Below are 25,327 nucleotides of genomic sequence, written 5' to 3' on the forward strand. Positions count from 1 at the left end.
GAAGGTGCCCCAGGGGAACACTATCCAGGGAGGGTGAGGTGGGGTATGGGATGGGTGTCTGGAAAGCCTTCTGGGAAGGAGGTGGTGCTCCAGGCTGAGAAGGGCTCCCCTCTGGAGGAGTTTGGTAAGCCAGGGTGGGGGCAGAGAGTTGACAGGCATTCTGTCAGAGTGAACAGTAGGTGATTTGCAGAAACTCCCTCAGTCTGAGGAAGTGAGAGAGGCCAGAAGGGCTGAGGGTGGGAGGGGGGATGGGGAGAGGTGCAGCTGGAGAGGCTGGAGGGGTCAGATGGAGCAGGGCCTTGTGGGCCAAGAGAAGAGCTTGGGGCTTTCTCTCTACCACGAGGGGGAGAGAGCAAGCCCTTCGTTTGGAAGACTGCGGCTGTGGGCAGCTGAAGGTAGCCTGAGGGACAGGAAGTCAAGTGGGCAGGCCCTGGCTGGGATGACTGTGGATTAGGGGCCAGGGTGGCGGTCAGCTCAGAGGTCCTCCTGCAAGGCCCAGGGACTCTGATTCCTGCTTCTGCCCCAGAACTGGAGGATGGGAAGAGGCGGCAGTCAGAGGCTGGATGGGAGGACACCACTGAGTCTGATGTTCTAAAGCCCGGTGAGCCCTACAGGGGAGGAAAATTGAGACAGACAAGTAAGATGGGCTCTGGGGTTTTCTGACAGAGTAGCAGCTGCAAGGGCACCTAGAAAGATACAGACGTTGAAGTAAAGCCCACTGTGTAAGTTATCTGAAGCAGTGTAGAAAGTGAAAGAAAAAAGTACGAACAAATCAGTAAACGATTTCGGTAAAGGAACCCTCAGGAAGTGAGACAGTAAAAGATAAAATTAAGATGAAGAATCTGCCTAAAGAATTGAATGTAGAGTCCCAAAGGGGCAAAAAAGGCCGGCGGCGGGGGATGGGTGTCCTTTCTACGGAGGAGGAAGCAGCCTTTGGGGAAGGAGCCAGAATCCCCAGCTGCCTCCACCGGGAGGGAGTCGGAGGAGAGGTGGGAGACAGGATGGAAATGGATAGGGGGTACCGAGGAATGGTGGAAGGCCCTGGGAAGGACGGGGAAGACCTCCGCAATCCTGGGCAGATCTTGCCAATCATTCCCTTCCCCGGAGTCACAGAAATGTGGCTGAACGTTTACTAGGCACAAGAGCGCAGGGCCAGGGCACCCCGCGCCCCACCTCATGTTGCCCTCAAACAACCCCCAAGAGATGGAAGCACATTTCCTCGTTTTACAGTACCACATCTGGGGCTCAGAGAGGGCAGTTCCTCACTCAAGGTCACACAGCAATCAGGCCTTTTTTAGGGCGTGGAGCGACCAGTAACGCCCGCTCCAGAGGGGCTCCACTCCTCGGGGACCCCTAGGGGAGGAGCCGGCCCAGCCCCTCCTGCTCCCCGCCCCCGAGGGGCGGCCCGGGGGGCGGGCGGAGGAAGTGAGCGCAGCGGGGAGGAATGCGAGCGGGCGGGGTGCGCCTACCCGGGGCGGCGGGGACTTTTGGGCTGGCGGCCCGGGCAGCGGGAGAGGCAAGGCCGAGAGTGTGCGATGCCTCACTTTACTGTGGTGCCGGTGGACGGGCCGCGGCGCGGCGACTATGACAACCTCGAGGGGCTCAGTTGGGTGGACTACGGGGAGCGCGCCGAGCGGGATGACTCTGACGGTGAGGGCGCGCCCGGATGGGGCCTTGGCGGGGACTGGGGAGCGGGCCACATGGAGCCCCGCGCTCGCACGGAACACCTGGCCCGATCGCGCACACGTCGATGCGGGCACAACTTTTCTTAGTCTGAGCCTCCGCTCCCCGTCCCTCGCTCCACGAGCGCGGACACGATTTTCCTGGGCCCGGGCGCGCCCGCAGTCGGGACGCCCTCCCCAGCCCAGCTCCTCCCTTACTGGCCGCGGGCGGGGGCTGCAGACGTGGCCAACCAAAGAGGCTCCCTCGGGGCCGCTAGGCGCAAGAATAGCGGCGAGCCTCCATCTCTGGCCCTTCCCGAGGAGCGTAGCCGCTGCTCGGACCCCAGCCCCTTCACCTTCTGGGAACCGCTTCCAGCCTCTTCTCTCTTCGCCTCCCCATTTGTGCTTCACTGCCTCCGACCCTAAGACTCCCCTCCCTTCTCCCATTCCTGTGCCTTCCTGAACTCGGGCCGGCTGGAGAGAAGAGCGTGCCTGCCCAGGGGGGTCTGTGCGTGACCCCTTGTACGCCGTCTCGTGTTGATCCCCTCTTAGGGGATCAGTAGGCACAGTGGGCGTCTGAGGAGCACTCACACGGAGTCAGGCTCATCTAGGTGCTTTATGTGAATTGACTCGCTTAATCAAACCAACTCCCCCCAGGGATAGGCCCTGTTACCCTTAGGAAGGAGTGACTGAGACAGGGAGCAGTACGCAGTTTGCACCAGGGGACCGAAACCCAGGGTTAGAGACTCCTGCACCCTAACTCCTACCCTAGGTATTAGAACCGGGCCAGAAGAGGGGCCTCCAGGCGGCTGGCCTTGCACAGCCCACTCTTGGAGTGTGAGTCTGCATGAATAGCGGCATATGCATGTATATGCACTTGTACGAGTGTGTAGCCTTTATCGCAGGGTGAAGGTGGCCCCAGGGTAGCACATTTTCATGGCCACTTTCCTGCAGGTGTGTCACTGATGAGAATGGTGATATGACTGATGACAAGTGCCTGTGTCTGTGACTGGCCATGATGGAGATATGCAGAGAACACGTGTGTGGTGGCATGTGTCAGGTGATGCAATCTTGACCTAGCTCCGTGTTGTCTGTGATGGTGACTGAGGTGATCCATACCCAATGTGGGTGATGGCACAGATCACGGGCATGGGCTACGGGACCTCATGGGACTTTACAGGCTGGACAGCTGTGTTCGTGCACAGGAACCGGCATCCCTGCTCCCTTTAGCTCTGGGAGGCTTTCTCTCCCAAAGGCAGGGCTGGACTGCATCCCTAGGATCAGCCTGGACCCATGGGCAGACAAAGCTGAGCCTAGCCTCTGGCCCCGCCTTGGCCTCTCACAGGGTGACAGGAGCGACCTGGAGCCACATTGGCTGAGTCCTGCCAGGTCCATCCTGGCTGGGCCAGCTCCTCCCACATCCCCCCTCCTCCTCTTACTCCTTTTCAGTCAAACCTTGACTGTGTCTGCAGTATGGGGGACACTCTACGCCCTGGTAAGTGATGATTCCTCTTGGTAGGACTGCAAAGGGTTGGGGGCACACACACACACACAGTGAGCCTTAGATCCATCTCATGGGGTATCCCCAGCCTGGCACTTCAATCTCTCAAGGCCCACACCTCTGCCCCAAGCGGTATAGAGGTTCTAGTACCCCTGGCGGATGCCTGTGAGCACAGGGATCAGAAGTGTCATCTGGATCCCCATCTGCAGCTGGTGTACTCACAGCTGTGGCCAGGAACACACATATATGGGTCCTTCACAGGCAGCCCCCAGGCCCAGGCCATATTCTGGTTCACCAGGGATTTCAGGTGGTATCTGAGCAGCTTCAGCCTGGCAGGCATGCCCAGACCTGCCCTGGAATTTTTAGAATAGCCAAGGGCAGTACAGGCACCCAGACATTGCTGAGAGCCCCCCCCCCACACCCCCACACACATATTCCCACAGTCCCCGTGGGAGCTGCCCTTAAATGAGGCTTTAGGGAACTCCAGGAAATGTCTGCCGGGTGTCTGGCACCAGACCGTCTCTTTTCTGATTGATCTGGGTAGTTAGATCTTTACTTCATAGAAGAGGAGGCCGAGTCAGCACAGAGAGGGTAAGCAAGTCCCCCTGGGTCACAGAGAGGGAGGGTCAGGAATCCAAGTCAGGGTGCCAGCCATCTGAGCACCAAGAGCCCTGGGTATGTGCACCCTGGGTGCATCCTGTGATGGATTGTGGCCCAGAATAGGATTAGCAAACCTGTGGCTCAGCTCCTACCTGGTTCTAGTGGATTCTGGGACCTAAGTTTGGCCCTTCTACCGGGTGACCTTGCCTCTGAATGTTTCTGAGCCTTACTTTCTTTGCTACTAAAAAGGAGTAAAGGGTATCTCCTGGAGGGTTACTGTGAGGACTACGGGCAACCCTTGGAAGGGCTTCCAGGTGCCCTGGAGTCATAGCTGCAGGGACAAGGGATCTGCTGGATCTTACAGGACCACCCATGCCAGTTTGGGGGAACTGCCTCCTGCCTGGCTCTGAGTCTTCAGGATACTTGTTCAGTCTCCGCAGAGGGACAAAGCAACAGTGGGGAGGCAGACTGCAGTGCATGAGGTTAGAGTAATTTATAATATACTTCCAACCAGCTTCACAAAAGGACCAGAAGAGATGCAATGCCTCTGCTGGCAGGCTTTGCCCCTTGGTGTCTCCCCAAAGGACTTGGCCTCAGAAAGATCAAAGTCATGCAGAGGAATGGGGCAAGGGCTTGGTGACTGCATCTAAGGAATAAATTTAGCTTGGAGATTCTTGGCAGCCAAGGCAGAAAGGGAACAAAGATGAGCTCAATAGCTGCCATTTTCTGACAAAATGAAGCATCTGACTTATTTAGGGGAGATATATATGTATTTTTCCCCCATAAAAATCCAAGAGTACTTTTCAGACACTTTCCACTGAGGGGCCATCAGTAACAGGCAGAGTTACTGGGTTTTCAGATTTTTCTTGTGGCTCCTTATCCTGGTCCTGAACAAGCATCAGGGGCACAGCAAGTGTCAGAGGGTGTCCAAGGAGCTTATGTGACCCTACATGGCTTTAACATGGCTTGGTGGGCTGGCTTGACCTCTTGCTGCCTTTGTCAAGTGTCCCATTGGTATTGGCCTTCACACAGCCTTGTGGCTCGTGGGACTGAGCTGCTTGGCTCACTTAGAAACAGAGAGTTCAGGTGCCTGGAGGAGGTATTGTTTTCATGTGCTGTTCGAAGGAAGAGGGGCTTTGCCCCAAAAATTGTCATCAGCTTTACCTGTCAGTCTCCTTGGGTAATAAAGAATCCACAGTGCAGCACCTGCTGAGTAATTGTTGGCTTAGAGGAGGCAAGTTATGTCTCATGCCGATGGCGGAGGATGCTTCATTCAGCATTCTTAGCTGCAAACAGGAGACATGAAATTATAGACTAACCAGAAAAGGCTGGCAGGTAGCCCTCACAAAACCAGAGAGGGCCAGTGCATGGCCCGAAAACCCTAGTAGTCTGGGTCCGTGAGGACACTTCTGTTGACACCAGGCCTGCACTGCTGCCAGTCACTGCAACACCAACTTGACTTCTTTGAACCAAGATGTCAGCTTTCCACTTGCTGTGAGGCCTCCAGCCACTGCCGCGGCTACCGGACTGACTGGAGGGAGAACAAATAAAACCCAACCACTCAGCGACCAGAGAAGGACTACTTGGTGCCTTCCGTCTCCCTGATGGAAAGTTGGGAACGCCATCTACTGAGCCTCACAAGGGACAGCTTGGAAAACGAGAAAGAGTGCAAACGCCGGGCCGCCAGAAAAATCAGCCAAGCTTTGAGAGTTGAGGCAGGCGTATTATTATTAAAAAAAAAAGGGGGGGGGGGTCTGGTTCTTTTCTACGAGGTTTCTTTGCAGCTGAGGCACTGTCTCACCAGCCTAGGGGACACATCGGCCACACACCTAGTCTGAGCAAGCGTCCGGGAACTGGAGGCAGGCAGGCCAACAAGCGACTCCTGCCGGCAGTCCCTGCGCAGTCCTAACACCAACCACCCAGGCTTTTGAACACGACTCCGGACAGCATCTTGGGCCCACTTCCGCTCTGAGCTCGTTTGCCCCTCCTCCCAGCATGCCCCAGGCCGCCCTCCGGGAGGCCCCGCCCAGTGCATGGTGGGGCAACTAGCATGGCGGCTGAAGGTGCCCTGTGTGGTTTCATCTACCTGGAAGGCAGCACCTGGGTAGACCCTGAAGACAGCAAAGCCTTGGCCCCTGTCTCGCTGGGTATTCCAACTGGGCTGGGAAAACGGGATTTGGGGGTCTGAGGGCGGGTCACGCCCTCCCAGCTGGCTCTGCTCCTGGTGTTAACACGTGCTTGAGCAGGTTTGGGGCCTTCCTGCAGTTTCCTGTGCTAGAGGAGATGATACGCTGCATTTTGGTAATTGGCCACTCAGACAACTGTGGCTCTTCATGGGGACTGGTGGATTTGATGGGAAAACTGCCAGCACTGGCTTCCAAAGTGCTCCACAGGGGTGACGTTTTGTGGGCTGGCCCACTAGGGAGCCAGCAGTGCACACTGAGGGCTCAGGAGGTAATCCCTGACTGGGATTCTGTCCTCCTCTCTCCACAGGACATGGCAGCCACAGAGAGAGCAGCCCTTTCCTTTGTCCCTTGGAGGCTTCCAGAGGAAGCGAATACTATGACAGGAACCTGGCACTGTTTGAGGTAATCAAAGACCTGGGCGGGCAGTGGCCTGTAGGGACCCAAGCCATCACAAAGAAGGCAGGCTGGACAGTTGTGTCTCTTTATGTCTTGGCTCCTCCTCCAGTCTCCCCTCGTCTGTCTCACCTTCTTGGCCACCAGGCTGTGGTTCCCTTGGTTATTTGAACTGAGGATGCTTTCCTAGAGGCCACTCACAACCCCACCCTGTCACCACCTCTGGAAGTATTCACCTTTGACTTCCCTGCGGCGCTTCAGCAAGGCAACTGCCTCCGGATTTCCCTTCTCCCTTCTTTCTAGGACTCTTGTGGTCCTAGACCTCTCTCCCCCGTCAACTCTTCCTTGTCCTTCCTGGTTGGTTCTTCCGACCCTGTTCCCCTCAAAATTCACTAAGACTTGGTCCTTCTCACTGGATCTGCCCCCTCTCTGGAAACACTCCCAGTTTTGTGCCTCTGAACTTGAATTTTATCCTTTTCAGACCCAAACTCAGAAGTTGGGTCTGGATTCAGGGCATTGGTTTAAGCCCCTAAGCTCTGACCCACACATTCAGCTGCCGCCATGGAAGTCCTGTGGGCTCTTGAGTGTCCTCATGCCCCCCAAAGACCTGCATCTTCACTTTTTACTCCAAATCACTTCCTGCTTGTGTGGGGGGTTAAGGGAGAGCTGGCAGAAGGGCAAAGACTAGATGTGGGCATAGGTAGGCGAAGGCATGGCGCTGGAGAAGTCAGACCCTGGGGCGGGGGCGGGTTGGGGAATCTGAGCTCTGGGAAGCCTCCTGACTTGGAAGAGCAGCGAGTTTCTGTAACAAAGACCTTGACCTGGCTCTACCTGAGGATAGGCTAGGGGGCCAGGCTCCCTCCTGCCTTGGGGATTGAAGTGGGTTACTCTCAGGGCCTGGGACTGGGGGTGGGGGCCATCGAGAAGGATCAGGGTTTGAGCAAATAAGAGAGACTTTACTTGTCCCAGACATCCTCTCTCACTTCCTTGGTTTCCTGAAGTAACTAGGGGCAGCTTTTTTGTGGGAGGGTTGAGGGCAGATGTGGGGCTCAGTGGCCCACTCATAGCTGGAAGGTGGCCAGGCAGAACAGGCAGGATGAAGCGTGTCATTCTGTCTGCCAGCCATGTCCTGCCCTGTGCTCTCTCCTGAGGCAGGTAGATTTCACAGATGGGTTAGTAGTGTCTGTAGCTAAGGTGGGGCAGAGAGAAGCAGCTACTAGCCTGAGCCTTTGAGTGCCAAATGCTGGGGTGTGGTGCCCACACCTGCCCAATTGATTGGCGTAGGCTTCCCCAGGCAAGAGCTGTGATCAGTCCCAGGCCTGCCTCAGGGCCTGGCAAGGGGCCAGAGGCCAGGCTGCTGGCTACACATAGGTAGCCTGACGCCAGCTGGGCCCATTGCCAGACCGCCCTGTGGCTCTGTTTACAGGAAGAGCTGGACATCCGCCCAAAGGTATCGTCTCTTCTGGGCAAGCTCGTCAGCTACACCAACCTCACCCAGGGCGCCAAAGAGCATGAGGAGGCTGAAAGTGGGGAGGGTACCCGCCGGAGGACGTCCAAGGTGAGCTGGCCAAGGGCAGCAGAGGGGGCACTCCTGGGAAGACAGACTCAACATCACAGAATTGGCAAGTTCCCTGTGTGGTTGTGAGCGTCCCAGGGGAAGTGGGTGCCAGATGTGGTGTGCATGGAGGATGGACACTGAGCCCCTTGGGCTCAAGGGGACTGACGGCTAGAGGGGGCAAAGAGCCATGGAGGCCCTCAGAAATGACAGCGAGAGGGACAGCTGCCTTTACTCAGCCCTCTCTGTGAGAGGCATAATCCTGGGTTCCTGCGAGTCATCACAACAAAGCTGTGAGGCAGGTGCTATTCTTATCCCCATTTTACAGGTGGGGATACTGAGTGTCAGGGGTGTCGAGTAACTTGCCTAAGGTGACTGAGCCACCCGAGATCAGTGTGTAACATGGGTGGGGCACATTCGTGGCTTTATTGTGAGATATGTGACCATGTAGGAGGCCGATCACTAGCATTCCATCAGGGTGGATAAGGGTGCTACCTTTGGAACTAGGAGGATGGTTGTCCCTTGGGGCTGTGTGACCTAGAGCCAGTAACCAAACGCTTCTGTGCCTTTCCCATGTTGGCTTCATTGGCAGACCACTCCAAGGTTCCTTGAGCACCTGGTGGGAAGGCGGAGGATAGGAGCACAGCACTGCCTCCTGGGGCTGCTGGTCCCTATCCAGGCCTCTGGCTCTTCAGACTCATTTTTCTCTTTCTCTCTCTCTCTTTTTTTTTTTTAAGATTCCATTTATTTATTTTTAGAGAGGGGAGGAGGGAAAGAGAGAGAGAAACATCAGTATGTGGTTGCTTCTTGTGTGCATCCCAACCCAGGCATGTGGCCTGACTGGGAATCAAACCAGCAACCCTTTGGTTCGCAGTCTGGTGCTCAATCCACTGACTAACACCAGCTGGTGTATGACTTTGCTGATCTTTGCTTAGCTCCCTTGTGTGACGGAACTTGGTCCAACTGCAGGCTGGGCAAGGAGCCCTCCTTGTCTACCTGACTCCCTGAGATCAGGGGAGCAGGTGTGATTGGCAGGGGCGTGGGTCTGGCGCTAGCTATAGTATTCTTGCTGGAGGTCAGCACAAGCAGAAAGAGCACTTGGTTGGGATAAGCCAGGGCCCCAGCCTTAGACTTGTTTGGGAGTTTTGGGCCTTGCTGGGGTGGACCAAGGGGAGAGGGGAGAGCAGGCTCATGTGCACCCCTCACCTTGCCTCTGTGAGAGACAAATCAGCCCACACTTCAGAGAGGGCAACAGAGATCTTGAGGTCGCACAGATCTGACCTCCACCATATCTTGCTGGTGGGGATTTTGCTGACATTTTCTGGACTGCAGACAGCAGAGAACCCTGGCTATCTGTGGCTATTCAGCCCTGCAGTGAGGTCTCAGCCTCTAGATTGTTGCCTGATGTGGGTAGTAGGATCCTTGGGTAAGTGCCTCTTCCCTGTCCCTTAAGGCCAAGTCCAGGGAACTGTGGCTGGGAGTAAAGAGGTCCCCAAGACAGGCTGTAGTACAGGGGGCTCTCCCTCTCCTCCTTCCCCATACGCACGTCATTACCTTTCTCCCTCCTAAGCTCCAAGGGCCCTTCTCGTTTCCTGGGCCCATTTCTTCTACCTCTGTGGCTTTCTAAATAAACTTATTTTTTTAAAGATTTTATTTACTTACTTTTTAGAGGGAGGGCAAGGGGGAGAAACATCAGTGTGCAAGAGATACATTGATCAGTTGCCTCTTGCACGCCCCCAACTGGGGAACCTGGCCTGCAACCCTGGCACGTGCCCTGACTGGGAATTGAACTGGTGACCTTTTTTGGTTCACAGGCTGGTGCTAATTCACTGAGCCGTACCAGCCAAGGCAAACTTTTTTTAATTTAAAAAAAAAAAAGGAAAACTAGTGCACACCTCAACAAGCTTTGGAAGGAAGCCCGGGTTGGAAAGGGGTATCGTCCCTTGGCCCTATGAGGAGCCTGTGAGGATGCTGGGGTCCACCCTCAGCTTATCTGCCCAGCCCACCTGGCCTTAGAGTAAGGATGTGAGAGGGTCCCTGAGTGTTCCAGGTTCAGTGATTTTTCCATCAAGGAAAGAGAAGCCTGGTCAAGTCTACAGTGAGTCAGTAGGAAGCTAGGGGGGTGGGGCCACTGCGCTGTGGTCCTTACCCAGGGTGGCTCTGAGCTGGGCCACAGAAAAATAAGGCTTAAAGCAGGAAGGGCAGGCCTTCAATCAGACCATGCCAAGACCCTATGCAGCCTCTCCATAGCAGCCACAGCACTTGGCTCTGGCCTCGTGACTTTCTGAGGCTGCCAGAGGTTATTTGGAGATGTGGAAAGCATTTCTGGCCCTGCCCTTCCCTACACTGCTGTTTCCAGAGTGACTCAGCCTAGAATTGAGGTGGGGCTGGGAGCTTACTGCTATACAGTGGGTGGTCTAGGGTCTCTGAAAAGGGCTCAGAGAGCCCAGATGATGTATATCTGTCACCTACACTGTGCGGGACACTTTGAGGAACCATTCATTCTTACTCGGGTCCTTGTGAGGTCCTTCAGGCCACACATAGATCCTGCCCCAGACCTGGACCCTTTGGAGGAGTTCCTGTGGCCACAGCTCTCTCCCATCGCAGTTCCAGGACCGCAGACTTTGCCAGGGCTCTGGTGGAAGCTCTTAAGCCCCACTACCCCATGCTGCACTCATGGGGACTCAGTTCTTCTAGGAGGCACCTTCACCTGCCTGCCTCTGTGCCTCAGCCTCTGCCTGGCCACTATTCTGCCCTTAGATAGCTGAGAAATCCCGCCTGTGTATGCCCATTGGACCTTCTTCACCTGCACCTTCCACTTTGTAAAATTGAATTTACTGGGATGACATTGGTTCATAAAACCATACAGGTTTCAAGTGTACAACTCAACAAAACATCATCTGTACACTGTATCCTGGTCTCATTGCCCCAAGCAGTCTCTTTCCATCCCCACTTTCCCCTGCTTTGCCCACCTCCACCTACCCCTCAAACCCCTTTCCCTCTGGCTATTACCACACTGTTGCCTGTGTTTTATGTACAAGGTCTGTCCAGAAGGTATCCAGCCATGTACTATGAAAAAGAGAGACATTTATTGAAGAAGATACAAGAAACACTGTACATAGGACAGTGATGCCTCAGTCCCCTTCAAACTGGGCACCTTGGGACCTCACACAGTTCTCCCAGTCACAATTGGCTGCCCTATGCATTTTCCTGAATCTCACCAACAGTCTGAAATCTCTTCCCTTTCAAAGGTGATTTTAGTTTTGGGAAAAGCTAGAAGTCACAGAGCGTGAAATCTGGGCTATAGCTGAGTCACCTGGTCATTTCACGTTTCACCAAAAAACTCTACACAAAACGTGATGCATGAGCAGGCACATTGTCCTGATGAAGCTGCCAATCACCAGTTGCCCATAGCTGCAGCCTTCTGAATCATCTGAATAGTTTCTGTGGAGGGATGTTCAAGCTTAAAGCAAAATTTGATGCAAGTTTGTTGCTCTCCTTGCTCAGTCATTTCCAATGTGACAGCCACAAAGTACACATGCTCACTCAACAGCATCCACTGCCCCCACTGACTAGTACAGTCAGCTGTCATTGTTCATGCACGCACATTCCAGTCCACCCTCCTTGGCTGCCAGGTTACATCGATGTTGCTCAAACCAGTCTCATTATGTCAATAATGACTGGACTTTTTCCGGACAGACCTCGTGTGTGTGTGTGTGTGTGTGTGTGTGTGTGTGTGTGTGTGTGTTTCCCCTTAATCTGCTCTTCAACCTTGAGTCTCTACTCTATGTAGGATTTCCCCAACACATTGTCCTAGGGCCCTTCCAAGGCACCACTCACTGGGCTCAGGAGCACCTTTTGGGCACCCGCAGGGCCTGCTGGTAATACAACAGTGAACAAGCCAAGTCTACCCCAGTATGGTCATGAGATATTCGAGTAAACAGTTACCATGACCTGTAAGTGACCCTGTGATGAAAGGGTATATCAAATGCTGAGGGGCTGGAAGAGGGCTGTCAACTCTACCTAAGGCAACCCAGAGGAACTTCCTGGAAGGGGCAACACAGTTAACCCTCTGGAAGGTTTATCTAAAGAGGAGTGTGCCAGGCAGTGAGGCAGGACCGACCCTCCCAGGGAGAGTCCCGCGCATGTGGTGGTTCAGAGGCTCTGAGGGACCTGTGTCATCACGGACTGAAACTGACAATGAAGGGATGGGGCACACTGGGTGGCCCAAACCAAGGAGTCTGGCCCATGCTGTGGATTACAGGATAGACAGTACAGGGTGTTTTTGGTAGGGGCGATGACACTGGACTTGGTTTTCAGAACCCTGCTTTGGCAGCAGAGAAGGTGGCAGTGTGGAGAGGCTGACAGGCCCCGCAGGGCACCATCCAGTTGTCCCAAGCACAGTGCCTCAGGTTCGAGGGACTGAGGCAGAGGCGAGGCAGGCTGGTCTAAGTGCAGCTTGAGAGGCACGCTGGCTAGAACTCGGTGTCCACCTGGACTGGAACGGGGGCTTGGACTGACAGAAGGCCAAGGACAAACTCTTAGATTCTGGCTTGGGTGACATGGGGCCTGCTGGGGGAGAAGGTGGAGATCTGAGACAGACCTCTCTCCAGAAGTTTACAAGAAAAGAGGGAAAGGGGGCAGTACCTTGAAGAGGAAGTGAGGCTCCAAAGCCCACCTGTGGCATTTTGAAATGAATCAGGCTTTATACCTTCCCAGTGCCAAACTATCTCCATACATAAAAAAGTCAACGTAGACATGCTAGCTGTCACCCCGCACCTGTGCTCCCCAGGTCTCCACTCGGGATGCACCTCTGCAACTTGCTCTCTGCAGGACCCCTTGGGGACTGCTGAGTGACCGAGCAACTGACTGCTGGGGCCTTCCCTGGTGCATCTGGGCCCCTCTGATGCTCTCTGTCTCCCTCACCCCTCCTGCTGCACAGGCGCCCAGCATGGGCACCCTCATGGGGGTGTACCTGCCCTGCCTGCAGAATATCTTCGGGGTGATCCTCTTCCTGCGGCTGACGTGGATGGTGGGCACGGCCGGCGTGCTGCAGGCCCTCCTCATTGTGCTGATCTGCTGCTGCTGCGTGAGTATCCGGGCTGGGGCAGGGCCACGGCTGCCTGCCGAGACTCCTGCCGAACTGCTCACGTAGGTCCTCCTTCCCACAGACCTTGCTGACAGCCATCTCCATGAGCGCCATCGCCACCAACGGAGTGGTTCCAGGTGGGTGAGCACTGCCCTGGGCCTGTTGGGGGTAGCAGGTCCAGAATCCATATGGACATACCCAGAACACTCATTGCTTCCGCCCTCAAAGCAGTTCTTTCAGATCAAAGCAGTTCTTTGGTGGGGTCTTAGTCCTTGAATCCCTGACAGTTGCATCACATAGGAACTTCCTTGCTCGACAGAGTTTGAGATGTCTGTTGTGTTTTGTTTTTTCTGTTTGTTTTTAAATGTGAACTGGGGAGTGTTAGGACGATCTGGCTGCAACTGTTGTCATCCCATTAATTGCCAGGGTTGGTTCGGCTGATCTGGCTGGCTAGGTAGGTGTCCCCTTCCTCCCTCACCAAAAAAATAAAATATTAAAAATAAAAGGGGGCTGAGGCTGCTAGAAGAGGCGACAGGGATGCAGCTGGTAGCCCATGCGAAGGAGGCTGGTCCACACCATGGATCGTAGCGCAGTGCAGGGGGTTTCAGCGAGGACGATGACCCTGGGTTTGGTTTTCTTTTTTTTTTTTTTTAAGATTTTATTTAGAGAGGAAGAGAGGGAGAACAACATCAGTGTGAAAGAGCAGCATCTGTCAGTTGCCTCCCCTATGCTCCCCATTCAGGTACTGAACCCATAACCCAGACATGTGCCCTAATCAAGAATCGAACCAGTGAACTTAGACCCTGAGGGACAACACCCAACCAACTGAACCACACCAACCAGGGCTAGACTTGGTTTTCAGAGACCCTGTTTACTCAACAATGTATTTATATCAGTATGGACTCCCAGATAGTTATTTTATTCTTTGAATCATGATCTAGTAATTCATTATTTATTTTATTGCTCGAACTTTTCCACTTCATCTGTTTAGATATTCAGTTTGGCTCCTGTGTCTGCATCTGGAGCCTTTTTATTTTTATTTTTTAAAGATTTCATTTATTTAGCCTTGGCTGGTGTGGCTTAGTGGATTGAACGCCAGCCTGGGAACCAAATAGTCACTGGTTCGACTCCCATTCAGGGTACATTCCTGGGTTGCGGACCAAGTCCCCAGTAGGGGGCGCATGAAAGACAACCACACACTGATGTTTCTCTCCTTCCTTTTCTCCCCTCTCTAAAAATAAATTAAGTTGTTATTTATTTATCATGGAGAGGGGGGAAGAAGGAAAAAGAGAGGGAGAGAAACTTCCATCAGTTGCCTCTCCCACACACCCCGTCCAGGGACCAAACTCACAACTCACACATTTGCCCTGACCAGGAATCAAACCGGTAACCTTTTGCTTTGTTGGATGACATGCAACCAACTGAGCCATAATAGTCAGGGTTGAATCCTTTTTTGAATTGATTTTATTTATTTATTTTTAGAGAGAGGAGAAGGGAGGGAGAAATATAGGGAGAGAAACATCAATGTGTGGTTACCTCTTGCACACCCCATACTGGGACCTGGCCTGCAACCAGGCATGAGCCCAGCCTGGGAATGGAACCACTGACCCTTTGGTTCATAGGTTGGCACTCAGTCCACTGACCCACAGAAGCCAGGGCTGGATCCTTTTTTAAAATGACAGTATTCTTAAAATTAGTATAAAAATAGTAGGGGGGAAGGCAATATATGTTTACCCATAAGAGGGCTTAGAAGTGCACAGAAATGTAGAAAGGAAAATTGGATGTACTTATAATACCACTATTCTGAATTCATTACTATTAGTCTTTTGGTACATGGTCTTACAATCTTATAAAATATTGATGTATTGTTTTCCCAAACCCAAAATATTGGGGAAAGTTTGGGTTTTTTTTAAGTGGGATTGATAGTGTATTATCTAATTGTGATTATTTTTCTACTCTTCAAGTCTACTTTTTCACTGTTGTGTTATTGTTGTGAACAGCCTTGCACACGAATCTCTGTTTACACCCCTAGCAGTTCCCTTAGGAGAGGGTCCTGGAGGTGGATTGCAGCATGAAAGGGATTAACATTTAAAAAAATATTTATTTAATTTTTAAACAGAGGGGAAGGGATGGAGAAAGAGAGGGAGAGAAACATCAATGTCTGACTGCCTCTCACGCTCCCTCTCCTGGGAACCTGGCCCACAACCCAGGCATGTGCCCTAACCCGGAATCAAACCAGTGACCCTTTGGTTCTCAGGCTGGCACTCAGTCCACTGAGCCACACCAGCCAGGGCAGGAATTAACCATTTTAAAGTTTCCTGACCCCTGTTCCCAGATTTTTCACCAGAGATATTTTATCAGGAGCAAATCCAACTAGCAGCACACCCCCGCACCCGCCCTGGCCCTGGGGCCCAGTGTTGTCTCTGGCAGTCTTGCCAGGGGTGCTGGGCTCTGCTGGCAGCACAGACTCGGGGCAGGAGGGGCAGCCATGGAAACTCACTCAGTGGTAGGCCCTGTGCTGGGCCCCAGGGACAAAAAACTTGACAAAACACGGTTCCAGCCCTGGTCTGGAGGGATGAGACTGATAGACACAGTCCTTGGGAGGGGTGAGGTACAGTGAGATAGGACATGGCCAGCTAGTGGCGGTTGTGGGGACTGGCCTAAGTGCAGGGAGTTGGGGGACAGTGGGCCACCTAGGCACTGCTGCAGACCTAGAACCACCTAGCAAAGTCATTTCACTGGCCTTCACTGGGCACTGGAGTCCGATGGAGGGAGGTCCCACTCCAGCCTGGCCAGTTACTAACTATGCCTCAGCCTTAGGCAAATCTTCCAATCCTTCTGCTCATCTATAAATAGGAAAATTTATTCCTCTCCCTCTGGGTGGTTATGAGAGGTTGTCAGGGCAGAGACCCCCTTGAAGAAGAACCAGCCTTGACCAGTGTACACTTTCTCTGTTGTAGCTGGGGGCTCCTATTTCATGATCTCCCGCTCCCTGGGGCCAGAATTTGGAGGTGCAGTGGGCCTGTGCTTCTACTTGGGAACAACATTTGCAGCAGCCATGTACATCCTGGGGGCCATTGAGATCTTGCTGGTGAGTCACGCAAGGCCCTGGCCAGCTCCGGTCTTGTCCAAGCAGTCCCTTTTCCCATAGGCCCAAGCTGTGCGCGCTTCCTCACCTCTGACCAGAGTCTGGGGCTTATACTGTGGGAGGCCTCCTGGAGGGAGAAAGATCTTTGCTCAAGCCAGTCTTCCCTTCAACCCCTTTCCAGTTCGGACCTCGCAGGGAAGGGGCCTAGCCTGGCTGCCTTCACCTTGGCCCTGGATGTTCCATTCACTTGGGCCCCATTGCAGCCATGGCAGGTATCTGTAAACTATTGCATTAACCTCAGTGACAGATCTTGGTGGTGGCACAGAGCCCGCCTCCCAGACATTTGTGGGCTCTGACCAGGTCTGTCTCGCCCAGGCTCCCAGGCTTCTGTGGCAAGCCCTTCAGACCCACCTTATCCTTGACCCTAAATCATGGTAAGCGGCCACAGGACCCTGTCTGGAGGTCCCTATCCCCTCTGTGAGCCCATTGTGTGTTCTGACGCAGCTTCCCACTCCCCACTGAACTGCTCCAGCTGGTGGGAGAAGAGGTAGATGCCCCCTGGGGATCACAGGGTAACAAGTGCCTGTGGCTCCCCCACCCCTCACCGCTGGGGATCCAGACAGTAGGAGCCAGTTAGAGGAACTGCTTGGCTCCTCCCATCTCCAGGTCCTCGCCTGCAGTGCGGACCCTATGGGGAGGGGGGAGGTTGTATTTTGTTTCCGTTTCCCACATTCCTACATTTATTATTTGGGTTTCTTCTGTAAAGAAAATTTGTCCTTTTCCCCATTTACTTATTTATTCAACCACGTGTTTATATCAGTGTGGACTCCTGGATATTTATTTTAGTCTTGGCTCATGGTCCAGTACTGTCATTATTTATTTTGTCACTCAAACTGTTCCACTTTGGCTGTTTAGCTCTTCACTATTCCAGATGACTCCTGTGTCCTGAATCCTTTTTAAACAAGCAACTTTATTAAAATATAACTCACATACTATACAATTCACTTCTCACTTACAGTATAAAATGTAAAGGTTTTTAGTATATGCACAGAATTGTGCACACATCACCACAGTCAGTTTTAGAACATTTTCATCACTCCAGAAGACCTATGCTAGTCACTCTCTTCCCCCCAGCCCTAGGCAACCATTAATCTGCTTTCTGTCCATAATCAGACTGTCCTGTTCTGGACATTTCATATAAATGGAATCATATAGTAAGTGGTCTTTTGTGGCTGGCTTTTCTTTCTTTTTTTTTTTTTTTTAATGATGGGATTCACTCTCTAAATAGGAAACTTGAAACTTCTGTATCTGTCTCTTGTTTCAGACCTACATTGCCCCGCCAGCTGCCGTTTTTCACTCAACAGGCGCTCACGACTCGTCCAGTGCCACCTTGAACAACATGCGGGTGTACGGGACCCTTTTCCTTACCTTCATGACCCTGGTGGTGTTTGTTGGCGTCAAGTACGTGAACAAATTTGCCTCGCTCTTCCTGGCCTGTGTGATCATCTCCATCCTCTCCATCTATGCGGGGGGCATCAAGTCTATTTTTGACCCTCCCGTGTTTCCGTAAGTAATCTGGGAATACTTTCGGGTGGTGCACTGACATCCTTCCCCAGTAGAAGGCCTTTAGTGCCCTGAGTCCTGGAGGCTGCAGGGTGGAAACAGGTTGGGACCTCCAGCTGAGCAGGTGATGATACTTCCCCCTCCCCGCAGAGTGTGCATGCTGGGCAACAGGACCCTGTCCCGGGACCAGTTTGACATCTGCGCCAAGACAGCCATGGTGGATAATGAGACAGTGGCCACCCAGCTATGGAACCTCTTCTGCCACAGCTCCAACCTTACCGCTGACTCCTGTGACCCCTACTTCCTGTTCAACAATGTGACCGAGATTCCTGGCATCCCAGGTGCAGCTGCCAGCATGCTCCAGGGTATGTCCTCACTCCTGTCCTCCTGCTCCTGACCCAAGGGCCAAGCAGGAGGCAGGAATGAGCGTGGAAGGAGAGTGAATCACAGAGCCGTCCTTGTGTGGCCAGCTCACAAATGGGGGGCAGGTCTGGCTGCCTTCCAGGCCCAGTGCTATCCTCTCAGCCTGGCTCCTGGCAGCTAGGTTTCGGGTGAACAGAGCCTGTTTGGCCAGCGTCCCAGCCCTGCAAAAGCCCCCAGAAAGTTCTGGCAGCCCCTCTCTCCCCAGCCACCAGCTCCTGGCGCTGCCTGGGATTATCCTCCAGGAGCCATAAAGGGCTTCTGTCTAGGAGGCAGGCAGAGACAGGGCTCTGGCTTCAGCAACCTTTGCCTGTCAGGCTTCTAGCCAGACAGCTCCTTCCCTGTGGCTGAAGCTGCCCCACTCAGCCCCCAGGGCCCCTCACATCTGCAGCCTCTGGTTGAGCTGCTCCAAACTCAGGGAAGTAGGTGGGGCTGTGGTGATGATGATGCCGCTGCCCCTGCAGAGAACCTGTGGAGCACCTACCTGGAGAAGGGTGAGGTCGTGGAGAAGCATGGGCTACCCTCCACAGATGCCCTTGGCCTGAAGGAGAACCTGCCCCTGTACGTGGTGGCTGACATCGCCACATCCTTCACCGTGCTGGTTGGCATCTTCTTCCCCTCTGTGACAGGTAAGCCCCTCTGCCCTCCCACCCAGCCCTGCCCGCTCTCCTGGGGGACCTCTAAGGGAATCTCATTGGTTTTGGAGGCATCATGGCTGGCTCAAATCGCTCTGGTGACCTCCGCGACGCCCAGAAGTCCATCCCGGTGGGGACCATTCTGGCCATTGTTACCACCTCCCTTGTGTGTATCCTTTCCCAGGCCTGGGGCCAGCAGGGAGCAGGGCGAGAGGCGCTTGCCTTCTTTTCAGTCCCCAGCTGTCCTGCCCAGACACCACACACACATGCGTACATGTGTACCTTTCCCCTGACACTCACCACACATTCAAGTGTGTGTACAACACAAACCCCTCAGCTGTAGGTGCCCCAGCTGGGTCCTGGCTAAGGCTAGTGTGAGGGGCACGTGGGTCCTGTGTGGGCAAGTAGTCGGGGCAGCAGTGGCAGTGGAGGCCTGGCTTTCCTTGACACTGCCGCAGACTTCAGCAGTGTGGTTCTCTTTGGCGCCTGCATCGAGGGCGTGGTACTCCGGGACAAGTGAGTGAGCTGGGCCCCTCCCTGTGGCAGGGGCTCAGCTTCTGCCGACTCCAACACCAGCCCCCCCTTGAACACGTGGTGAACACGTGGTCCCGCATATGTCCTCAGGCTGCTGGTTGCCAGTGGTAGTGTGTGCCACTGGTGGGTCAGGCCCCACCGGGACTTTTGCCTCTTAGAGAATGGTGACATCAGAATAGGGCTGGAACGAGAAAGGATAGGGGCTGGTGGACTGGACTTTAGTGCTAAGGGGTGAGAGCTCTGCCCACCATAGCCGTTCTTCCTAACCCCCGACATCCCTGACTCTAGCAGCCCCATCCAGGGCTCGGGGGGCTCCTTGCATATAGCATGGCCTAAGCCTGGCCCCTGCAGGTACGGTGACGGTGTCAGCAGAAACCTAGTGGTAGGCACGTTGGCCTGGCCTTCACCCTGGGTCATTGTCATCGGGTCCTTCTTCTCAACTTGTGGCGCCGGTCTACAGAGCCTCACAGGGGCACCACGCCTGTTGCAGGCCATTGCCAAGGACAACATCATCCCCTTCCTCCGGGTGAGCCTTTTTGTACTCTCCCCCAGCCTGGGTGCTCCCGGCCCCTCACACAGGCTAGAGGGTAAGGGCTACAGATGCATTATATTCTGCTGAGGCCCATAGTGACCGCAGGGCCACAAAGCCATCATGAGTTGTTGCTGAGAGCTGCCCTGCCTCTGGCTCTGCCCTGCTGTTGGCAGAGCGACCGGGACCTAGAATCCTCGTGGCCAATCTGCGGCTCACTCAGAGCAGAGAGGCCCCGAGAGGTAGGGGGCAGAGAAGCCTGTGGAACCTATGGGAAAGGCATGGATGTGGCCTGAGCCCCAGAGGAGGGACTTGGGTAGGCTGGAGGCCAGGCTGTGGCTTGTGGGACCAGCTTCTTCCCTCTCTGACCCCACTGACCCTGTTGTGTGCAGGTATTTGGCCACGGGAAGGCAAACGGTGAACCAACATGGGCACTCCTCCTGACGGCACTCATCGCTGAGCTGGGCATCCTCATCGCCTCCCTTGACATGGTGGCCCCCATTCTATCCATGTGAGCTGGGGGCCAGAGCAGGGCGGTGGTTTTGGGAAAGGCTCCTTGAACCCCCCGAGCCTGGGGCTTCAGCACCTCCCTGTGACCCTGTCTGGTGTTGAGGGTGCAGCTGGGAGACATGTCAGGCTGTATGGGGAAGTGTGCGCCTGGCAGAGCTCAGCCTACCTCTGCATTCAGGAGAGAGTCTGACACTTATGCAGAAGAGACCATCAGGCCCAACAGCTCGCTCTGGGAGCTGCCCAGAGCAGGCAGGTGGCTACCCTCTGCTCCTGGACAGGGCAAGCACCCGGGCCCCGGCACCTTGATGAAGCCACCACTGCCCCATGTGTCTGTCTTCAGAGTTGTTTTCCTGTAAAGTTCTGGAATCAGCTGCGTATTTGAGCCTGCCATGCCCTACATAAGGAGGTGGTCAGCATGTGGTAGTTTCCAGGGTCCCTGTGGTCGCTGTGTTCACTACTTCCTACCAGTGTTGGGGCCCGCTCCATCACGCTTCACACATTTCGCTCTACTGCCAATGCTCCCTCTTGCTTGTTTGGTTATGATGGGACCACCCTTCACTGGCCCACTCAGCCTGTAGGCCTGAGAGGCTCTTCCTCCCTGCAAAGCAGCCCCCCCCCCCAGCCAGAGTCAGGCCACAGTGAACTTTTGTCCCTCCAACATGCCTCCCCTGCACCACTGCCCAGCCCCACCTACGCAGAGTGCGCACTTGAAACTGCTCTTGCTGGTCGTCTTGAGTGGTGACCCCTCACTGCCCAAGCCACAGGATATATCTGAGCCTGTGTCATGGACTCCTGGCACCCCTGATGGGGCTGACCACTCCCCCTCACGGGGGTCCCTGCCCCCTGACATGCCCTCTCTGATAAGTCCTTCTGCGTTTTTGCCTGCCATTCTCCAGCCAGTTGGGGGTAGAAGCTGCTGGCCCTCCCCTCAGCCCTCTGCTCCTCAGCCATCTTCCGGGAGGGTTCACACCGCAGGCCTCGCCACATCACACCATATCCCTCGAGTGTCTCCAATTCATTGTCTACAAAATGGCCCTTGTTATCCTCTCTCTCCCTGCTCCTCCCCACATTCCTCACAGCTCCTAATCCAACCGGTCACCCAGGCCGGGGGCCCGAATGTTGTCCAGTCGTCTCCACACACTGAGCCCAGCTCAGCACCGTCCTTGTTCACAACTCTGTGCTCACTCTTTCCGCTGCCTGCTGTCCCCTCCCCACCTCCTCTGCCTACATACAGTTGCCCATCCTCTAAGCCCTGGCTCTGAACACCCGTGCAGTAGTCCTGCCTGCCGCAAGCGTGGGAGTTGTGAGGTTGTGAAGACTGGCTCAGCCCACACACAATAGGTATATCAGGTACCTGGCCACCAAGGAGGCCACTCTAGCAACCAACCCCTGTGACGCAGGTTCTTTCTGATGTGTTACCTGTTTGTGAACCTGGCCTGTGCTGTGCAAACGCTCCTGAGGACCCCCAACTGGCGGCCCCGGTTCAAGTACTATCACTGGTGAGCACCTGCTGGACCCCTGAGCCAAGTCCTCTGACATAAGAGCTATTGGGGAAGCCAGGAGCCCCATTCAGGATGACCTTTGAGTTTCCTGGGCTGCAGTTGCTATTGGTGAGAAATTGGGGGGCTGGGGAGCTTGGCCTGGGGCCGTACTGGTCTTTCCCTGATTCTGGCTCTTCCCCACTCTCTGGGGCAGGGCGCTGTCCTTCCTGGGCATGAGCCTCTGCCTGGCCCTGATGTTCGTCTCCTCCTGGTACTATGCCCTGGTCGCCATGCTCATTGCAGGCATGATCTACAAGTACATTGAGTACCAAGGGTGAGTGAGGGGTTGCTGCCTGGTCAGGGCAAGCAGGTGGTCTGTATGTGGGGAGGGGAGGAGCTGAACCAACCTTCGCTGGCCACCATAGGTGCTGAAGCTGGTGGCCTGTGACTCCGGGTCAGTCTCCCCTTTATCACCCATACACCTGCACAGAATCCCCTGGGTGGGACCATGGGCTCACCAGTTTATGGTGGCCTCTGTAGGGCTGAGAAGGAGTGGGGTGATGGGATCCGAGGCCTGTCCCTGAGTGCTGCCCGCTATGCGCTGTTGCGGCTAGAGGAGGGGCCTCCTCACACCAAGAACTGGCGGTGAGTTCACGCCCAGAATGGCAAAGGCCACTCTAGGTTCTTGAGGGCACTGTGAGGGTAGGATGGTTGAGAGTTGCTGGCTTCCCCTCCCTGGTCCCCATTTCCCATCCTGGGGTTCCCGGGGGTGCCATCCTCCTTGTTGAGCCCTGGGATCTCTGTTCCCCAAACCTGTGCAAGTCTGTGAGCTGAGAAGGGAAGAAGAAAAAGGGCTCCTTGGAAACCTCTGGCCCTGGCCTCATGCTGCCTTCCCCGTCTGGGCACTGTAGGCCTCAGCTGCTGGTGCTGCTGAAACTAGACGAGGACCTTCATGTGAAGTACCCACGGCTCCTCACCTTTGCCTCCCAGCTGAAGGCAGGCAAGGGCCTGACCATTGTTGGTTCTGTCATCCAGGGAAGCTTCCTGGAGAGCTATGGCGAGGCCCAGGCTGCTGAGCAGGTACCTGCTACGGGGGGCGGGGAGCCGAGCGGTCTAGAGGTATCCCGCTGCAGCTGGCACAGAGGGAGGACCAATTCTGGCCAGCCAGGTGGATAGCAATGCTGCCATCTTAGAACTTGAGCAAGGATGGGTGCTGCTGTCCCATCTACAAAACGTGGCCCCTGGGTGAGCAGCTGGCCTCTTCCCTCCCCCAGCCCCAGCAAAGGGGATGATGACAGTCTTGAACCTGCTATCTTCCCCACAGACAATCAAGAACATGATGGAGATTGAGAAAGTAAAGGGCTTTTGCCAGGTGGTGGTGGCCAACAAGGTGCGTGAGGGGCTGGCCCACCTCATCCAGTCTTGCGGCCTGGGCGGCATGAGGCATAACTCCGTGGTGTTGGGCTGGCCCTATGGCTGGCGACAGAGTGAGGACCCACGTGCCTGGAAGACCTTTATTGGTGCGTGAGGGGCCGGGGCCTGGGCTCAGCCATGAGGGGCAGGGGCCAGGACTCAAGTGAGAGCAGGGCTGCAGGCTGGCAGTCAGCAATTTCCTTCCCTCCCCAGACACTGTGCGCTGCACCACGGCTGCCCACCTGGCCCTGCTCGTGCCCAAGAACATTGCCTTCTACCCCAGCAACCATGAACGCTACCTGGAGGGTCATATCGACGTATGGTGGATCGTGCATGATGGTGGCATGCTCATGCTTTTACCCTTCCTGCTGCGCCAGCACAAGGTGGGCCAGGGAGATGGGCCCAGGTGAGAGTGGCTGGGCCTTTGGGGAGGAGGGGTGTGACTGTAACACCCTTCTGCTCCGGTGCCATAGGTTTGGAGGAAGTGCCGGATGCGCATCTTCACGGTGGCCCAGATGGACGACAACAGCATCCAGATGAAGAAGGACCTGGCTATCTTTCTGTACCACCTACGCCTGGAGGCGGAGGTGGAGGTGGTGGAGATGGTGAGTCACCCGCCCCAGTGTGGCCCTGTGGATACCCTGCCCCACACAGCCCAGTCCTCACAGCCCACACTCTCCCCAGCACAACAGTGACATCTCTGCATATACCTACGAGCGGACACTGATGATGGAGCAGAGGTCCCAGATGCTGCGGCAGATGAGGCTGACCAAGACGGAGCGGGAGCGAGAAGTCAGTGGCCTTTGTTCAGGGCATGGGCAGGTGGCTGGGTCAGGCCCCTGGAAACACCATCAGATGGGGGCATCAGAATGAGTAGCCCCAGGCCTACCTATGTCAGTGCTCATGCCCCTAAGGCCAGATGGTCACGTTGGGCCAGCCCAGCCCTCTGTTCCCATGGCACTGAGGCTGCCTCCTGATTTCCCTCAGGCCCAGCTGGTCAAGGACCGACACTCAGCCCTGAGGCTGGAGAGCCTGTACTCAGACGAGGAGGATGAGTCTGCAGCTGGGGCTGACAAGATCCAGATGACATGGACACGGGATAAGTACATGGCAGCTGAGCCCTGGGACCCCAGCCACGCCCCTGAGAACTTCCGAGAACTGGTGCATATTAAGCCGTGAGTACAACAAAAACAGACCAAGCCACATTGGAGCCTGGGGATGGAGGGTGGACAGGCTCTGTGCATGGGCCAGGGGTGGGGCCCATCATCAGCTACATTACCTACAGGGACCAGTCCAATGTGCGGCGCATGCACACTGCCGTGAAGCTCAATGAAGTCATTGTCACACGTTCCCACGATGCCCGCCTGGTCCTACTGAACATGCCTGGCCCACCCAAGAACAGTGAGGGTGATGAGAACTGTATCCTTCTGTGGAGAGGCAGGCAGTGGGGAGGTGGCTAGCATGTGAGGTTAGTGTGGGCGCCCCTGGGCAGGGGGTACCAGATTACCCCAGCTTTGACTGATGGGCCAAACTTCCCTGGGTTCCCCTTGGTCCTGGTTCTGTTTGTTTGACCTGACGACCTACAGACATGGAGTTCCTGGAGGTGCTGACCGAGGGCCTGGAGCGGGTGCTGTTGGTTCGTGGTGGTGGCCGTGAAGTCATCACTATCTACTCCTGAGCCCGATACAGACTTGTGGCCTAGACTGGAGGTGTTCAGTGTAGCACCCCCTCCCAGCATGCATCTGCCAGTCCTGCTTTGCCCAATCCTACCCTGGACCCTGCTATGGAGATTGGGCCTGGGCCTGGCAACGGAGATGGATCCAGGGTCCTGCAAGGACCCTGAGAAGTTTGGGGACTTTCCCCGTTTAGCACCCCTGGAGGCCAGCCCTGGCTGGAGAAGACTGGTGGGGGCTGACATTGGGTTTGAAGGCAGCCAGCCCAGGAATGCTATTTATTGAATATTTATTGTTGGGATGTCACCATCAGAAAGGAAAAGGGTGACGAGGGAGGGGGTCCTACCCAGCCCGCCTGCAGAAGAGCTGGCTGAGGTTACTGTGGGCAGGAACCCCTACCAAGCTGAGCCTAATGGAGCCAGTCAGCTGAGGCCGGACTTTTTTCAATAAAACATTGTGTACTTCTGGGCCTCCTGCTGCCCAGGCTCTGTTTCCC

General features: G+C 55.0%; 1 protein-coding gene across 5 annotated transcripts; it reads left to right on the top strand.

Annotated features, from left to right (window-relative positions):
* Window positions 1-1,446: 1,446 nt before the first annotated feature.
* SLC12A4 (solute carrier family 12 member 4) lies at window positions 1,447-25,302 on the top strand. 5 transcript variants are annotated; one of them, XM_037162574.2, is made up of 24 exons: window positions 1,447-1,650; window positions 6,256-6,350; window positions 7,768-7,899; window positions 12,839-12,985; window positions 13,068-13,122; window positions 15,946-16,076; window positions 17,398-17,639; window positions 17,787-18,001; window positions 18,521-18,685; window positions 18,763-18,861; window positions 19,150-19,207; window positions 19,577-19,751; window positions 20,147-20,265; window positions 21,665-21,763; window positions 21,960-22,079; window positions 22,286-22,390; window positions 22,657-22,825; window positions 23,070-23,265; window positions 23,372-23,541; window positions 23,632-23,763; window positions 23,843-23,950; window positions 24,146-24,333; window positions 24,444-24,577; window positions 24,745-25,302. In XM_037162574.2, exons 1-24 carry the CDS (start codon window positions 1,536-1,538, stop codon window positions 24,834-24,836), a joined length of 3,261 nt encoding a protein of 1,086 aa, XP_037018469.1. In that variant the 5' UTR covers window positions 1,447-1,535; the 3' UTR covers window positions 24,837-25,302. The 5 variants fall into 5 exon arrangements, with proteins under 5 accessions (XP_037018469.1, XP_037018472.1, XP_053522765.1 ...); XM_053666790.1 differs by lacking the exon at window positions 1,447-1,650 and adding an exon at window positions 1,698-2,721; XM_037162576.2 differs by lacking the exon at window positions 1,447-1,650 and adding an exon at window positions 2,739-3,156.
* Window positions 25,303-25,327: the final 25 nt, after the last annotated feature.

This window comes from Artibeus jamaicensis, unplaced genomic scaffold (genome assembly GCF_021234435.1).
Source record: "Artibeus jamaicensis isolate MK-2021 breed Jamaican fruit bat unplaced genomic scaffold, CSHL_Jam_final contig_464, whole genome shotgun sequence".
Classification (NCBI taxonomy): domain Eukaryota; kingdom Metazoa; phylum Chordata; class Mammalia; order Chiroptera; family Phyllostomidae; genus Artibeus; species Artibeus jamaicensis.

Excerpts from the sequence above, each read along its gene's own strand:
- SLC12A4 (XM_037162574.2), top strand. The coding sequence starts at position 1,536 with ATGCCTCACTTTACTGTGGTGCCGGTGGACGGGCCGCGGCGCGGCGAC. Across the intron at positions 23,542-23,631 it reads TCCTGCTGCGCCAGCACAAG|GTTTGGAGGAAGTGCCGGAT; the intron begins GTGGGCCAGGGA and ends CCGGTGCCATAG. Across the intron at positions 23,764-23,842 it reads AGGTGGAGGTGGTGGAGATG|CACAACAGTGACATCTCTGC; the intron begins GTGAGTCACCCG and ends CACTCTCCCCAG.